The sequence below is a fragment of the Hemitrygon akajei genome, chromosome 21 (genome assembly GCF_048418815.1).
Source record: "Hemitrygon akajei chromosome 21, sHemAka1.3, whole genome shotgun sequence".
Classification (NCBI taxonomy): Eukaryota; Metazoa; Chordata; class Chondrichthyes; order Myliobatiformes; family Dasyatidae; genus Hemitrygon; species Hemitrygon akajei.
The window spans coordinates 67059378-67078211 of record NC_133144.1 but is presented as its reverse complement, the minus strand read 5'-3'; the positions used below and the strand labels follow the sequence as shown (position 1 = coordinate 67078211).

General features: G+C 41.9%; 1 protein-coding gene across 5 annotated transcripts in view; it reads left to right on the top strand.

Moving 5' to 3' along the window:
* The window catches only part of vstm4a (V-set and transmembrane domain containing 4a), a 61398-nt gene extending 42841 nt beyond the window's left edge, over positions 1–18557 (top strand). For 4 of the 5 annotated variants that reach the window (XM_073025655.1, XM_073025656.1, XM_073025653.1 and 1 more), the window contains 2 exons: positions 7758–7822; positions 15765–18557. In XM_073025655.1, coding sequence (XP_072881756.1) covers positions 7758–7822; positions 15765–15911 — 212 coding nt within the window. In that variant the 3' untranslated portion in view covers positions 15912–18557. The remainder of the gene's footprint in view (positions 1–7757; positions 7823–15764) is intronic. The other variant, XM_073025657.1, reaches the window with a different exon arrangement.
* The last annotated feature ends 277 nt before the right edge of the window (positions 18558–18834 follow it).

Genomic DNA, 18834 nt, shown 5'->3' with positions numbered 1-18834 from the left:
ATGTTATGGATGTGATGGAAGGTGAGGACCTCAATACAATAGCTATCATTAAAGAGGTAGTGTTGAGCAAACTTTTGGGCCTGAAGATAGATAAGTCCCCTGGTCCAGATGGAATGCATGCCAGGGTACTGCGAGAAATGACAGAAGTTATAGTAGAGGCTTTGGTGATAATTTACCAAAATTCTCTGGACTCTGGGCAGGTTCGGATGGATTGGAAGATGAATAATGTCATGCCTCAGTTCAAAATAAAAGATGTTGGCAAAAGGCAGGTAACTATAGGCCAGTTAGTTTAACATCGGTATTTGGGAAAATTCTTGAAGCTATCATTGAAGAAGAAATTATGAGGCATCTGGAAAGAAATGGATCCATCAGGCAGATGCAGCATGGATTCAACAACGACAGGTCCTGTTTGACTAACTTACTGGAATTCTTTGAGGATATAACAAGCGCAGTGGATAGAGGGGAACAGATGGACGTTATTTACTTGGATTTCCAGAAGGCGTTTGATATGGTGCCAATAAAAGATTTATCCATAAGATTAGGATGCGAAGAGTTGGGGGGGGTGACGTATTAGCTTGGATAGAGGATTGATTAGCTGATAGAAAGCAGACAGTTGGGATACATGGGTGTTATGCTGGTTGGCAATCAGTGGTGAACAGTGTGCCACAGGGGTCAGTGCTGGGCCCGCGACTGTTCATGATATACATTAACAATCTGGAAGAGGAGACCAAGTGTAGTGTATGGGGTGTTAGCTTTTATAAGTCGAGGGATAGAGTTTAAGAGACGCGATGTAATGATGCAGCTCTATAAAACTCTAGTTAGGCCACACTTGGAGTACTGTGTCCAGTTCTGGTTGCCTCAGTATAGGAAGGATGTGGAAGCATTGGAAAGGGTACAGAGGAGATTTACCAGGATGCTGCCTGGTTTAGAGAGTATGCATTATGATCAGAGATTAAGGGAGCTAGGGCTTTACTCTCTGGAGAGAAGGAGGATGAGAGGAGACATGATAGAGGTATACAAGATATTAAGAGGAATAGACAGAGTGGACAGCCAGCGCCTCTTCCCCAGGGCACCACTGCTCAGTACAAGGGGACATGGCTTTAAGGTAAGGGGTGGGAAGTTCAAGGGGGATATTAGAGGAAGGTTTTTCACTCAGAGAGTGGTTGGTGCGTGGAATGCACTGCCTAAGTCAGTGGTGGAGGCAGATACACTAGTGAAGTTTAAGAGACTACTAGACAGATATATGGAGGAATTTAAGGTGGGGGGTTATATGAGAGGCAGGGTTTGAGTGTTGGCACAACATTGTGGGCCAAAGGGCCTGTAATGTGCTGTACTATTCTATGTTCTATGTTCTATGTATCTAAGTTTGCTGATACATTCCACTAAGTTTCCACTAAGTTGAGTGGAAATGCAAATTGTGCAGAAGATAAGGAGAATCTGCAGAGAGATATAGACAGGTTAAGTGAGTGGGCAAAGGTCTGGCAGATGGAGTTCAATGTCGGTAAATGCAATGTTATCTATTTTGGAAGGAAAAATAAAAGAGCAGATTATTATTTAAATGGTAAACAAATTGCAGCATGCTGCTGTGCAGAGGGACTTGGGAGTGTTTGTGCATGAATCACAAAAGGTTGGTTTGCAGGTGCAGCAGGCTAGCAAGAAGGTAAATGGGATGTTGGCCTTCGTTGCTAGAGGGATTGAATATAAGAGCAGGGAGGTTATGCTACAACTGTACAGGGTACTGGTGAGGCTGCACCTGGAGTACTGTGTGCAGTTCTGGTCTCCTTACTTAGGGAAGGATATACTGGCTTTGGAGGCAGTGCAGAGGAGGTTCATCAAGTTGATTCCAGAGATGAGGGTGTTAGACTATGAGGAGAGTTTGAGTCGCTTGGGACTGTACTTGCTGGAATTCAGAAGAATGAGAGGAGATCTTACAGAAACATATAAAATTATGAAAGGGATGGATAAGATAGAGGCAGGAAAGTTGTTTCCACTGGTAGGTGAGACTAGAACTAAGGGACATAGCCTCAAGATTCAGGGGAGTAGATTTAGGACGGATATGAGGAGGAACTGCTTTTCCCAGAGAGTGGTGAATCTGTGGAATTCTCTGCTGAATGAAACAGTGGAGGCTACCTCAGTGAATATATTTAAAACAAGGTTGGATAGATTTTTGCATAGTAGGGGAATTAAGGATTATGGGGAAAAGGCAGGGAGGTGGAGATGAGTCCATGGCTAGATCAGCCATGATCTTATTGAATGGCAGAGCAGGCTCGATGGGCCAGATGGCCTACTCCTGCTCCTATTTCTTATATTCTTATGTTCTTTTGTAAATAATATAGGGGTCCATGGCATAAAAAAGGTTGGGAACCCCTGCTTTACACTTATGCCCTTTTGCTTTTGCTTTTGTTACCCATGGGGGGAAAAGATTCTGACCTTATGTGCTACCTTTCAAAGTACATTTATAATTAAAGAGTGTATGGCATATACAACATTGAGATTCATCTTCTTGCAGGCAGCCACTAAACAAAACAAAGAAACACATTAGAATCTACAAAAAAAACCCATACCGCAAAAACCGCCAAACATCCAATGTGTACAAAACAAAAAACAATCGTGCAAACCATAAAGAAATCAAATGTGTTTTACACAGAACAGGAACAGCAGAGTCCCCGAAAATGAGTCCAATGCAGTGGAACCAGTCCCATGCCATACCTGCATCCTCGAGAGCCCAGTTCGCTGAATCCTTCTGAATACCACAAAAACGGCAGATCATACGGTCGATTCAAATGCACAACTCCCAAAGGGAAATTACAGGCTGCAGATTGTGGTGATCATAGTCCAGTAAAAATATATTTAATAGAATAGTTATTAATCGTCACTGGAGAACTCTATGATCTGGATGAACTTCCTGGGCCAATTTGCTTGTCAAGCTAAATTCCAGGAAAAAGAACAAAAGAGCTGCCACTTCCAGTATCCCAGATCTTCCCGCTTACATGGTTAACAGTAATAAAAGACTATTTAGGATATCAGTCAACAGAAGGTTATTTGGCCACAGAAGAATTGATTGATGGAGGCTGCTTGTAATTGCTGGCAGCTGCCTAAACCTCCCTCTGACATGGCTATTAATGAATTGATGGAAATCTAATTAATGTCCAAGTTAACGTCCAGCATTTTATTTATTTATCTTGTACGTTCTGTTTTGCATGTTTTAGTTATTTACAACAGAAATGGAAGTGTATCAGCTGCTCTGTAAAGAGGAAATCTAAATGGGCCTTGCAACCACGTCATGTTAAATACTTTATACACGAATCAGACAAATATGCAAATATCAGCAATGCACATGCATCGTAGCCAGTATCCACCCTTGCCTCTCTTTTACTCTTCATGCAGAGCTGCTATGACTTGTCCTACTCTACTCTAAGTTCAACCTAACCCTTCCCTCTCTCATAGTCCTCCATTTTTCTTTCATCCTTGTACCTAAGAGCCTGTTAAATGCTCCTAATGTACCTGACTCTACCACCAGTCCTGGCAGTGTGTTCCATGTATCCACCACTCCATGTAAAACCCTACCTCTGACAACCCCCTATACCTTCCTCCAATATCCTTAAAATGCTGAAACCTTGTATTGGCCATTTCCACCCTGAGAAAAAAATTCTGACTCTGCACTCTTTGTTTCTTATCATTTTTTACATCTCTCATCGGGATTCACTCCAAAGGGAGAAGCCCTGGCTCACTCATAAGACATGCTCTCTAATCCAATCAGCATCCTGGTAAATGTCCCCTGTGCCTGCCTTGAATCTTGCACGTCCTTCTTATAATGGGGCGACCAGAACCGAACACAATATTTCAAGTGTGGTCCTTCTTTTATAATGGGGCAACCAGAACTGAACACAATATTTCAAGTGTGGTCTAACCTATGTTTTATAGAGCTGTAACAACACGTCACAGCTCTTGAACTAAATGCCCTGATTAATGCAAGCCAGCACACCATACTCCTTCTTAAACATCCTATCAACTTTGAGGCATCTATGTACAGGGTCCCCAATATCTCTCTGTCCCTCCTCATTCCCAAGAATCCTGCCATTAGCCTTGTTCTCTGCCTTCAAGTTCAACTGTCCAAAGTGTATCTCTGCACACATTTTTGGACTGACCTCCATCTGCCACTTCTCTGCCCAGCTCTGTGTACTTTGAAAACCTACAACAAACAACCTTCTGCACTATCCACAAATCCACCAACACTGATATTGGCAAAGGTGTTTGAAGGCAGAAATTTTCAGACAGAAGTTGTCCGCAGCCACAGGAAATAATTTCTTGTTTCAGGCAAAGAGAAATATTCCTTTTCTGGGGAGGAGCAGGAACCAACGATTGCCTGAAGTTCACCTCCACATGCTGCGTGGCAGCCCCAGCCATGGTAAACATTCTGCCCATCCCATGGGAATGAAGCTAAAGAGAAAGTTTTGATTGAGCCATGAGTTTTATTTGCACAAAGGAACTTCTCTGCAATGAGAGTCTCATTTCGGATTGGGATCTAGCTATATTTGTGGGCTTCTACCTGGTGCCTAAGTTGGCTTCTACACTTCTTTGTCCCAAACACAGAATTCAGTTGGGTCTCTCTGTAGATGCTGGATAAGTATGTATCACTATGGGCAGGATTAGCTCTGAGAGGTATTAAACTCAAAACTGCAGTATTTATTTCCAATTTTCCACCTCCTATTAAAAATGTTAATGATTAAAGGTTTGCTTTATTTGTCACGTATTCATGATTCAAAATTGTTTAACGTCATTTCCTGTACACAAGTGTAGAGGAGAACAAAATAGTTGTTACTCTGGATCCAATGCAGCCCAATAAACACATAATAAGATAAAGAACACAAGAATAAAAAATACAATAATTATTTTTTATTATGAAGTGCAATCATGAACAATAGCCAGATCAGAAATGCTGATCAAGTCAACTAGTTCCCAAAGAGAACTCTGATAGGCCAATCAGAAGATTCACTGCTGCTCAGCGATAGAACACAAAAAAATCATATGTACAATTAAGAAATATTAAAAAATAGTAGAAATATTGGAGTCATGATGATCATGATGGTCTGCTGGGGAGAGACATTTATACACATGCTGTCCTCCATAATTCAAAGAGATTGAAAGATAAGATTGCAGGGTGACAAAACATGGCAGGAGCACTTGAAACTAAAAACTAATCCCTACCGGGAGAAAACAGCCCCTGATCTTCCCGCACTGCTCCCCAGCAGTTTAAGGACTAAGTAACTCACAAGTGCTCTTGAAAGTCAGGTATTAACCCTAGCTGCCAACAACCAAGCATTGCCATCCTGGTCCCCTTCATGACAGCTTATGAAGAAGCATGTGACTTCCCTCCCAGAGATGATCGGTGTTTGTGCACTCGACTCTTGAAGGCTTGGACCCCATCGTCGTAGATATAAATACATAAGATAGCTTATGTACATAGATTGATGGTATGTCTATAAAGTGACACTGGGGACAGGAGTGTCTGTACATAAGGTGACTGACAGGGAATGATAAAGTACTGGTGGTTGGGTGGGTTAGTGGATAGAGATGTTGATCAACTTTATCACTTGGGGAAAGTAGCTGTTTTTGAGTCTGGTGGTCCTGATGTGGATACTACGTAGCCTCCTCCCTGATGGGAGTGGGACAAACGGTCCATAAGCAGGGTGCGTGGGATCCTTCATGATGTTACTGGCCCTTTTCCCGCATATACATACAGTGAAATGCAACTCTGCAATAAAAACACACTTAATTTTAATTTTTACTCAGTTCATTGTTTCTGCCTATGACTCACTCGCTCACCATAATTATAGCTCAGTGCCCTATAATGTACATTTGCAGTATATTACACCCAGACTAAACAAGAGTGTAGACTGCTGAGGTCTACTGTGAAGGACTCCAAAAGCAATTTCAAATTAGTTGGTATAAGAGGTAGTTCTAAATCCTCAAACTGCAGTGTCAGCTCGTGCATGTGTGTGCAAAGATTAGTTTATTTGTCGCCTGTATGTCAAAATATACAGTGGAATGTGTCAAATCAATTCATCGAGGATTGTGCTGGGCAGTCCACAAGAGTCACCATATTACTAGTGCCAAAGTACCAGTGTGCGTGTGTGTGTGTGAGAGAGAGAAGTTGGATTAGACTATTTAATTGTTATTTTCATTGCAGTTTAACAATTAATTATCTGCTTGTATTTTTTATAACTAATTTTATACATGTAACTGTTTAGTATGTTTCCTAGTGGCCACAGTATGTATATGCAATTATTCAGTGTGTCTCCTAAAGGTTACATTTGTATCATTCTGAAATACTCTGAAAGTTTCTCTGGTGTTGCGTTATTTGAAGAGGGACTATCTGACAGGTTAACTCTTATCTGCGGATTTGATTGGAATGCTGCTTATCTATGGAGTTTAAAAGGAGCTGACTATGCGGCTGTGCCATTTTTCTTTATCTTCTTTTTCCTTCCCTCTCCCTTCATTCACTAGCTTCTGCTTGTGTTACTGCCTGGTTTTCAATGTCCTTTTTTCTATTAATGCTTAAAAATACAGTCGTAAAGCAATAAGTTTTGTGCCTCTTTCCCAATTTCCAAAATAACCTTAGACCTTCCGGTTTAAGAAGGCACTGGAGAAGCTCAGAGACTATTTATTGGTGGCAAACAAAACAAAGGAAGCAATTGGTTACTTTATTAATAACACTTCTTCTGGTAAATGATCGCTGCAAACAATAGCCTGTAACTTCCCTTTGGACTTGGAGGCAATTCGATGTGGCAGAACTGGGCAAGGCGAGTAGAAGTGAGGCTGAGTCAAGGCAGCAGGCCCATCGTCGAGAGTGACAAAACACCCAAGGTTTGATCGGTTTAAGCACTGGGCCAAATGGAAAGGTCGGGTATGGGCTGAATCGAGGCGGCAGGGACCAGGCCCCAGAGCACATCGAGTGACTAAACGTGATGTTTGGACAGTTTAAACATTGGGCCAGATTGAAAAGGCCAGGGTGTTGAGGCCTGAGGTGAGGGAAGGGCCAGTTCAGCTTGCTGCTCCACAACGCTTACTTGGCTCTGCATTGAACTGAGGCTGCGGCTTCGTGTCTGTGGATGGATTCTGTCTTGTGGACCTCAGTTCCAAATGCCTTGTGCTTGCTTTTACTGTTTGCACAGTTTGGTATTTTTTTCTCTGCACACTGGGTGCTTGACAGTCTTTTTAGAATGGCTTCTATTGAATTTCTTTAGTTTCTGCCTGCCTGCAAGAACATGAATTTCAAGGCTGTATATAGTATATATACTTTGACAATAAATGTACTTTGTATGTACTTTGAATCTGAATGAATGTAGAAGTATCAGAATCGAACATGTGATTATATCAGTGTGGGTGCTTGGATGTGCCTGTTTGTCTCTACCTTTGTTTATCATTGTGTGTGTGTGTGTGTACGAATGATGTTTGTGTCTCCCTGCGTGCATTGGTATATGTGTGTGCCTGTATTGTCATTTGCCTGGGTGTGTGTATATACTCCACCATGTATCTGCGTGAACACAAATGACACATTTCACCGTATGTTTCGATGTATACATGCTGAGTAAACTTGACTCTTGAATCTCGTTCGTGCCTGTGCCTGTGTGTGTGCATACACTGGGCTGTGCACATTGGATAGGAGCACAAGCAGAACAACGCACCGTAGCAAAGCGGAAGGTATATCCTTTCACCGCATCAACTTCACGGTGTGCCTCTGCTCTACATTGCAGTACCGAGAAGAGAAGCATCCACCAAAAGAAAGTTCCTGAATAAGCATGATGCCAAATCCATTCTGGTAAGCAAATACTTGACACATCCTTACACTTAGGCCATGCCCGAGCATGATCGTTTCACTTTGCAGAATTAGATAAGTCTGGTTCTGGAACTGTAACAATCGTTGAGATGGTCCCACACACTCTGCACAGACCAAGCTCAATTCACCCTCACAGTCCACTGAGGAGCCAGTTTTATATCGATTTCTTATCAACTCAAATCTAGACTTATTTTATTCAGTTTCACTCTTTCTCAAAATGTTACCATAGAAATCTGGCCACAATATTTAATACCCAGTTAGTGGATACTGTCTTTAAAAGAAAGACAAGTATTTTAATGTTGGGAATGATGTTCCCTATGGAGTAAAACAGAGTCCATTACTCCTGCACGTGATCTAAAAGCAGTGCGTTCTGTGAGCTTTGAATGTTTGACTGATGGAATGGCCCAGCTAACAAATAGAAGAATTACTCAGGTATTGGAGAAAAATAATAAGACATAAGACCATAAGACATAGGAGCAGTATTAGATAGTTCAGCCCATCGAGTCTGCTCTGCTATTCCACCACGGCTGATTTATTTTCCCTCTCAATACCATTCTCCTGCCTTATTCCCATAGCCTATCATCCTCCACTTCTGTGGCATTGAATTCCACTGATTCACCACCGTCTGGTTAGGGGAATTCCTTCTCATTTCTGTTCTCATGGGATATCCTGGTATTCTGAGACTGTGCGTTCTGATCCTAGACTCTGCCACTATAGGGAACATCCTCTCCATGTCCACTCTATCTAGGCTTTTGGGTTTTTGATATGTGGCCATTATCAAAATCAAAGTGATCTGGATGTTCATTGTCTGACGCCTGAGTTTAACATCCTGTATAGTCAAGTCATCTGCTTATTGAAACTAGGAGCCTTTTTTGACAGTTGCTGCTCTTACAGAAAAATGGCATACTATAGACAGATCTACACGCTGTCCTCTCATTGCTACCATTGGAGAGGGAGTACAGGAGTCTGAAGACACACAGGGTTTCAGGAACAGCTTTTTTCTCTCCTCCATCTGATTTCTGAATGGAAAATGAACCAATATACACTACTTCACCTTTTTTTTCTTTTTTGCTGTCTTTTTTTCACATCTTATTTAATTTAATTATATATACAGTGGATTCCAGTTAATTGGGGCACATTAGAACCAATGCATTTTAGCCCAGTTAACCGGCTGCCTCAATTATCCGAAGTTTCATGGAAATAGTTTAAAAAGTATAAACAGACAACCATGTGTAACTGTGACAAATTGTGTATTTAAATGAAATGCAGAACAAATGAGAATGCTACCAGTACTACTATAGGACTAGAAAACTGTGTGTTACATTGTAATGGTTACTGATGGAGGAATTCACCGAGTGTAGGCTGGCATAGTACCCTGTTGGTAAACTATCCATTCTTAGGCCCATCAAGCATCGAGTTTTAATGCTTTTCCCAATAACAAATATTTCTTTAAAGAGAGTGAACCCTCGCAAGGCGGAAGGTCCCGATGGAGTACCTGGTAAGGCTCTGTAAACCTGAGCCAACCAACTAGCAGGAGTATTCAAGGACATTTTCAACTTCTCATTGCTATGGGTGGAAGTTCCCACTTGCTTCAAAAAAGCAACAATTACACCAGTGTCTAAGAAGAATAATGTGGGCTGCCTTAATGATTATCTCCTGGTAGCACTCACATCAACGGTGATGAAATGCTTTCAGCAGTTGGTTATGACTAGACTGAACTCCTGCCTCAGCAAGGACTTGGACCCTTTGCAACTTGCCTACGCAATCTCAATGGCTCTCCACACAGCTTTAAACCACCTGGACAACACAAACACCTACATCAGGATGCTTTTCATCGACTATAGCTCGGCATTTAATACCATCATTCCCACAATCTTGATTGAGAAGTTGCAGAACCTGGGCCTCTGTACCTCTCTCTGCAATTGGATCCTTGACTTCCTAACCAGAAGACCACAATCTGAGGGGATTGGTGATAACTTATCCTCCTCACTGACGATCAACACCGGCACACCTCAGGGGTGTGTGCTTAGCCCACTGCTCTACTCTCTATATACACATCACAGTGTGACTAGGCATAGCTCAAACACCATCTATAAATTTGCAGACAATAGAACCATTGTTGGTAGAATCTCAGGTGGTGATGAGAGGGCGTACCAGAGTGAGATATGCCAACTAGTGGAGTGGTGCCGCAGCAACAACCTGGCACTCAACGGCATTAAGATGAAAGAGCTGATTGTGGACTTCAGGAAGGGTAAGACGAAGGCACACATACCGATCCTCATAGAGGGATCAGAAGTGGAGAGAGTGAGCAGTTTCAAGTTCCTTGGTGTCAAGATCTCTGAGGATCTAACCTGGTCCCAACATATCGATGTAGTTATAAAGAAGGCAAGACAGCAACTATATTAGGATTTTGAAGAGACTTGGCATGTCAACAAATACACTCAATAACTTCTATAGTTGCACCGTGGAGAGCATTCTGACAGGCTGCATCACTGTCTGGTATGGAGGGGCTACTGCACAGGACTGAAAGAAGCTGCAGAAGGTTGTAAATCTAGTCAGCTCCATCTTGGGTACTAGCCTACTAAGTACCCAGGACATCTTCAAGGAGTGGTGTCTCAGAAAGACAGTGTCCATTATTAAGGACCTCCAGCACCCAGGGCATGTCCTTTTCTGACTATTACCATCAGGTAGGAGGTACAGAAGCCTGAAGGCACACACTCAGCGATTCAGGAACAGCTTCTTCCCCTCTGCCATCCGATTCCTAAATGGACATTGAATCCTTAGACACTACTTCATTTTTTTTAACATACAATATTTCTGCTTTTGCACATTTTAAAAAATCTATTCAATATACACAATAAATTTACTTGTGTATTTATTATTATTTTTTATTATTTTTTTTCTCTCTATTTTATGTATTGCATTGAACTGCTGCTGCTAAGTTAACAAATCTCACGTCACATGCTGGTGATTATAAACCTGATTCTGATTCTGATTATTTTTATCAGTTCCTGCCATATTTTCACAACACAGTTTTGAGATCCATTGCTTTCTTTGAACCTGATAGTATTGTGTGTTTGTTGCAAAGGGATCCGTTTGGCATAGTATGATCAGTAAAAGAACTGTTTCATTGGTAATGTAGATATCATCTGTAAACTACTTTTCAAGCAAGTCGGGGAGTTTTGTAGATTTCCATGTTTCTGCACTTACAGCATCAGCGCTATCTTTCTTGACACGTGCTTTCTTGAAGTTAATGTGCTGCCAGCATTTCAGTCGAGACAATAAACCATCCCAATCCCGACGAACACCTCGGCCCAAGAAGTCGACTGTTCATTCTCATCCATAGATGCTTCCTGACCTGCTGAGTTCCTCCAGCTTATTGTGTATATTGCTCTAGATTTCGAGGATCTGCAGTACCTCCTGTGTCTGCAATCAACCATCTGTTGCTTTAAAGTCTTTGTGCCCTAGCTCTTTAGCGAGCTCCTCTGGCTTGTTTTTAACATTGATCCACTGACATGCACGCCTTGTCTAGTTACGGTGAGAAACCACTGACGGAGAGCATCTTCATCTTCTGGATCCTTACCTTCACACTTTCACTTCTGGGATGTTCCCTGTTGACCCTCACATAATGCTATTCTTCTCACGGTTTATCTTGCTGATATATCAAATATGCAATTGCAGATCTCTGCCAGCTGACAGTGAGTGGTGGTAGGTCGATGGCTTTTAATTTAGTCCAATATGGTAATTTTTTTCAGCTCTTGTCAAATCTTTTCATGGCCTCATGGCAAGGGTCTCAAACAATTTTTAAGTCAAAATTTTAAAAAAAACCTCAAAAATCACAGCTTTTTGAATCAGCGTCCATCGGCCCACATGGATAACATAACACAAGCATGTGCAACTGACACAGCTGATTGCTCGAAGCATGGCGTAGTGTTCAATAGCCACACAAGTGTATGTGACTCACAGACAATTAAGTGACATAGTTTCTCAAATAAATTAAGGAAATCCCATCTATTTTCTTGATTTGTTTTTGTCTTTTAAGAATTGTTCCAAATTATCATCTGCCCCGATTAACTGATGACCCAGTTAACCAGAATTCACTGTATATATAATTGTAATTTACAGTTTTTTTAAAATAATGCATTGCAAAATACTTCTACTGCAAAACAACAAATTTCACAACATATGCCAGTTGTGAAACCAAACTCAGATTTAAACCAGATTCAGATTCTGATTCAAAGCTGTTAGATTGGGCAGGGTGACCGAAAGCAGGTGATGAAACCCTCAGCAGTACCTCCTTCCAGAGTTAACCACCGGACGGCATTCTCTTGTGTGCATTATTTTAATACCTTCGTCTTCTCTGCCTGCTCCTCCAATACTTTTATATATTTCCATTGTCAGAATTTCAGAACCAAGCAATAAGCATAGAGAGAATTTGAAATCCTATCATTTCACGTATAATTTACTCATCGTAGACTTGCTAATTTTATTGTATCTTTATTGCTTTCTAAGATCCAATTATTTATTTTGTGGTCTTTGGCTTCATTGAATTATATTTACAATCTGACCAACATAAAAATGTATGAAAAGCACACACCACACTGGGTGAGCTACATCCTAGAATGCAACGTTATTTTTCATATCAGAACATAATAGGATCAAGAAAAAAATAGATAATCTACAATAGAACACAATGCAATTTTACAAAAATTCAATAAGGATCCAGAGAATCTGATTTTACCTCTTGATGTGCTTAAAATTTGCATGAGTTGGAGTTTGCCGGGACGATTATGAGAGCCAGTAAAACGTCAGCACAGTGAAAAGAGAATAAAACTAACGGTGATTAAACAAGAGAGCAGGGTTTAACACACACACTTAGGGCACTTGGCAAAAAACAATTAACGCTAATTACATTACTAAAAGTAAAATGGCTGAAATATTACAATTCAGCTTTAACACTATCATGTTATTAGCTTGGTCCATTTTCTGCCCTTTGTGTTTGGTGAAGAATTTTGTTTCACATCTCGTTCTGCATTTGAATTAATGTTATTTCAAAGTCAATTTGATTCCCCTTACGGTTTTCATGATGTCGTCATTGAGTTGTGTCTCCTTAATGTAACACAACTCCATAAATGCATCTGGAAATGATGGCAGGAATGCAGAGAATGCACTGACATAAGACTTACTTACTGCCCATTACACTCCTGGCGTTCATGGCAGCAATGAAGGTCCTCCAACTCTGGCGGTGTTCGGGGCTTCCCTCATCACACCAGTAGCTTCCTCTTGGTTTTTCCTACTGTCAGTCATGCAAGTCCCAGGTGGAGACTTAGGAATACTGTCACACTCAGATGTAGAAGGCTTTTTCATTGCTATTTCCATAACAAGTTTGTTTTACCAGTCAGGGTTGTTAGCCCTGAGTTGAACCGCTGATCCTGGAGGTCTGGTGAAACACTGTTAGTCTGGATTCTACCCTTTGACCTATTTGGCATGAGTGACCCTACCAAGAGCCAAAGCATGAGTGCGGGCTCACTTTTAACATTTAAGAAAAACTTGGACAGGTATATGGATGAGAAGTGAATGGAGGGATATGGGCCAGGTGCGGGTCGGTGGGACTAGGCAGAAAAACAGTTCAGCACAGCCAAGAAGGGCCAGGAGGCCTGTTTCTGTGCTGTAATGTTCAATGGTTCTATATGTCTCTTCTCATCTTGTACATCTCTATCAAATCAGCAGTTATCCTCCTTTGCTCCAAAGAGAAAAGCACTAGTTCACTCAATCTATCCTCATAAGACACGATCTCTAATCCAGGCAGCATCCTGGTAAATCTCCTCAGCACTCTCTCTAAATTTTCCACATCCTTCCTATTATGAGGTGACCAGAACTGATAGATTTGACAGTGAATGAAGCCAGGAGATGTAGTTTTCCCAACTGCCAATTGGTGATAACATCTGTGTAGGACTGGCCTAATCTGCCCAATGAGGTGCATGAAGCTCCCACATCATTTGGGCCTCATTATTTAAGATCAGACCCATCCTTGGTACACTGGGTGAGGGCATGATAACCAGCAGGGCAGGTGCGGCAAAGATGTTCCAATGCTGGCAGCATCTTCCATCTTGGCTTTTAGCCATGCTCAGCACACGAGGTTGAAAAGCACCCAGACCATATTTCCAAACAGAATTTTTCAATTACTACAGTTGGCTTACAAAGCATATATGGCATTTATTCAATTAAGAGAAAACACTTTAATATACATTTTCATTCAGCAAAGCAGGCAGCTTTAGCCAAAAAATGCTGGTGGTGCTTTTTTAACATTTGAAACAATGCTCCAAGCTAATTGCATTAGTTCAAGCTGCCGTAAGACTTCAGTTCTCCTGGATACCAGGTCAACGAATCGAGCTCAAGACAAAAACTACAACAAATTGTTTCATCAGGACCTTTGATGCAGTGAGTCAGCTCAAGGCACTTCAAGGAGTGAAAACAAGCAGGCACTGGCTGACCAGGCTTTTGGAGAAGAGCACAGAAGTTATGGAGAAAGGACCTAGAGGTGGAAGGGTGCAGGGATCTTTGAGGGTTGGAGGGCTGGAGAAGGCCACAGAGTAAAGGGTGGAATGATTTGGAGGAGAAAAAAGCAGAGTAATTTCTTCACTTTGCGTGGAAGGAGCATTCAGGGTAGTATGGAAAACCTCAAGATTCAGAATGCAGGACCCCAGCATAAACAGCAGAAAATGTGCACTGCTTCACAAATACCACCATTGAGCACATTTACCAAGCGTGCTTTACAGAAAGAGCAGTATCCTTCATCAAAGATCCAGGACATATTCTCTTCTCACTACTATCATTGGGCAGGAGGTACAGGAGCCTTAGGTCCCGCACCACTGGGTTCAGAGACAGTTATTACCCACTCAACGATCAGGCTCCTGAACTGGCATGGATAACTTCACTCACCATGTTATTCCATAACCTACTGACTTATTTTCAAAGACTCTTCAAAATCACAATCAGAAACACAAACAAGTTTATTATCACTCTTCTTGCTGTTGTGGTTTTATTTTTACAGTTTGTCTTCTTTTGCACATGCTCATGCTTATTTATGTGTAGTTTTTCATAAGTTCTATTGTAATTCTTTATTTTCCTGTGAATGTCTGTGAGAAAATGAATCTCAGGGTAGTATATGATGACTTATTTGTTTACTTGTCTGTTTATTTATTTACTTACTTACTGACAGACAATGCAGAATAGGCCCTCCTGGCCCTTGCACCTGTGCCGACCAGCAATCCCCCGATTTAACCCTAGCCTAATCGCAGGACAATTTACAATAATCAGTTAACCTACTAACTGGTACGTTTTTGGAACATGGGAGGAAACCAGAGCACCCAGAGGAAATCTACACAGTCATGGGAAGAACATAAACTCCTCACAGACAGCAGTGGGTATTGAACCCAGGTCACTGGCACTGTAAAGCGTTATGCTACCGCACTACCTATATACAGATACAGACATGCACTTCGATAATGAATTTGACTTTGAGCTTAGGAATACTTGCCTTGCACACTGTCCATTACACAGTGCATTGAGCTAGAATAAAGAAAAGCTATAACAATGCAGAGTAAACTGTAAACGCTGCCTCAAAAGTGCAGTGACAGTAAATGATAAAGTCAGATTGTGGGGCTAAGAGTCCATCTTCTCATACAAGAGGCTTATTCAAGAGTCTGATTAACAAAGAGAGAAGTTGTCCTGAGTCTTTCAGGCTTTTTTATCTTCCACCTGATGTGTGGGGGAGAAGAGAGAATGTCCGGGGTGGGTGGAGTTCTTGAATATGCTGGCTGCCTTACTGAGGCCGTGAGTACAGACAGCGTCTACGGAAGGGAGGCTGGTTCCTGCGATGTGTTGTTTGAGGAGTTTTGTAATGTTTCTGTCTCTTCCTTAGCCTCGGATAGTGGAAGACAGCCTGACCTACGCTGAGCTGGAACTCACACCCACGCACCCCACTGCCCCGCCTGTCACGAGCTCTCCGACCGCTCAGAGTCCCTCCACTGTCTATGCCAAGATCTTCTTTTCCAAAAACCAGAGTTAATTCACCGCTGCCAGAACATCACGGTTGACGCCGGACCTGGTGACTGTGGTGATACTGTGGCCCTCTTGAAGTTCACCCAGATCAGCGAGACATTTCTGCACAAAGGGTCAACTTGCCACTGCAGCTGGAGAAATGCCTAGAGCTCAGCACTCAGACTCCAACGGCAGCTCAAAGCCCGCTCGTGTGAACAGGGAGAGTCACTCTGGGCCTTCTTCTTAGTGCTGGCTTCGAGTGTCTATCCCACCAACCTGTACACAAGAACTGGCTGTACAGGAAGTTTGTGGTCAGGGTAACAAAGCAAGATGTATGTGTGTGTTTGTAAGAAAATAAAGCAATAATTTAATCAGTGTACACTGACAGTAATGAGTCAGAGAGTGTGATTAGCAGGAAGAATAAACAAGTAATTGTATAAATACATAAGCGATTGTGACCATATATAGTTTGCTAAATTTTACTTGATAATGCTCCTATGAGGCTTTTCTATGATAAAAGTTTTACAAGTATGTGTTTTTTTTGTTCTACATACCTTGATAGATGATTCACTAAAGGTTAGTGTACCCTCGTACATATTACAGCGAACAGTGAGTGTATGTGTTTTAGTGTGTTTGTGTGTGATTTTCTGCACAATATGTACATTTGTGTGCATGTGTATGCACGTGTGAGTGTGATTCTGTGTATGATGAAGAAATATGCACCGAAGTGTGTGCGAGGGTGTGTAAATGCCCGAGTGTGTGTGCCAGTTTTATTCTGGCACCAGAATCCTTAGCCTTTATCTAAAGCTTGTACTCTATGAACCTCTTTAATGAATTGTTAATGGTCAGTACAAAAACAGCAGTGGGGCCACTAACACCAAATGAAGTCCCATTCTAAACCCTCCTCCGTTTCTGCACATCAAGTACAACCATGGGATGTCACAGTTGGAACCTTCCGGAACAGAGCTCCATTTGGATGGTCCTTTCATTTGCTACAACAGCCACCATCACAGCTGCTGGAAACAGCCAAGGCAAGCAAAAGTGAACTTGTAAACTTGATGGAAGGAATAATTTTGTAAAATAACAGCGGGACCTCCTTGGACTCTAGACACCGGGCAACTTCCTGAACAGCTTGTCACCTCTTTTCCTGCTTAATTCTGCTGGCTGTGTGCTTTTAATTTTACTGTAGATGTATATGGTCTTCAGTTAGTGAATTACTTGAATTGTGTGCGTCTGTACTAAGTCCCATAATATAATGAAAGGTGTGGGCTTCTGTTTGCAAAAATAAAAAAAATCTGTACTTCTTTGTAAAGACAGAATAGTAATAATACTATATAATAAACCAAAATGGTTTATGCCTTTAAAATATACAGAGCTGCGAATATTTGGATAGAACCAGTGATGTCTGAACATTATGTAGGAACCTCCAGCTGTAACATCGGACTCTTTGAATTCCAGCTGAGACTTGTCACCTGTTGCAGGTGGAGTCCGCCAATGTTATCTGGGTGGAGTCAGCCAATGTTATTTGGTGAAGTCAGCCAATGTTATTTGGTGAAGTCCGCCAATGTTATCTGGGTGGAGTCAGCCAATGTTATTTGGTGAAGTCAGCCAATGTTATTTGGTGAAGTCCGCCAATGTTATCTGGGTGGAGTCAGCCAATGTTATTTGGTGAAGTCAGCCAATGTTATCTGGGTGAAGTCCGCCAATGTTATCTGGGTGGAGTCAGCCAATGTTATTTGGTGAAGTCCGCCAATGTTATTTGGGTGGAGTCAGCCAATGTTATTTGGTGAAGTCCGCCAATGTTATCTGGGAGGAGTCAGCCAATGTTATCTGGGTGAAGTCAGCCAATGTTATCTGGGTGAAGTCCGCCAATGTTATCTGGGTGGAGTCAGCCAATGTTATTTGGGTGAAGTCAGCCAATGTTATCTGGGTGGAGTCAGCCAATGTTATCTGGGTGAAGTCCGCCAATGTTATCTGGGTGGAGTCAGCCAATGTTATCTGGGTGAAGTCCACCAATGTTATCTGGGTGGAGTCAGCCAATGTTATCTGGGTGAAGTCAGCCAATGTTATCTGGGTGGAGTCAGCCAATGTTATCTGGGTGGAGTCAGCCAATGTTATCTGGGTGAAGTCCGCCAATGTTATCTGGGTGAAGTCAGCCAATGTTATCTGGGTGAAGTCCGCCAAGAGGTGATGGAACCTGAGGTGAAAGAGAGATGTGCCCATAATCAGAGACACAAGAGAGTCTGCAGGGCTTGGACATCTTGACCAAAGCTCACAAAATACTGGAGGAACCCAGCAGGTTAGGCAACATCTGCAGAGAGGAGTAAACAGTCAACATTTCGGACAAAGACCCTCCTTCAGATTTGGAGACACGAAAGACTGCAGGTGCTGAGAACTGGATCAAAGTGAAGGAAATATATGGTCAATGTCTCAAGTCTAGACCCTTCATTTGGACTTATGAAGGGTCATGTCCAGGGGAAGGTCTCGACCTAAAACATTGACTGCTCATTTCTGTTCACAGATGCTGCCTGACACACTGAGGTCCTCAGCAGATTGTTTGTTTTCGCTTAAGATTTATTCCTTGCTACTTGTGGGGTCTTGTACAAAGTATCACACCTCTCCTGAGTGACCACACTTCAATGGTTATAATGAATAAATTTAAACATTTACTCACTACTTTTCTTATTTCCATTGGAATCAAAATGCCATTGTTATAATCAGGAGAAGTCAATATGTGGACAACCAAAGACTTTTCCCAGGACAGAAGTGGGGTAATATGAGAGGACATAATTTAAGATGACTGCAATGACTGTGCATCATTCAGAGTCAGAAACACACTTTATTCAGGGTACAGGTTTATAAGTGTTCTAAGTTATCCCAAGTACCAGGGGAATTAAAGTGTCTCACTCACAGGACAGAACATGTGAAGATAAAATACCAAAACTGGACCT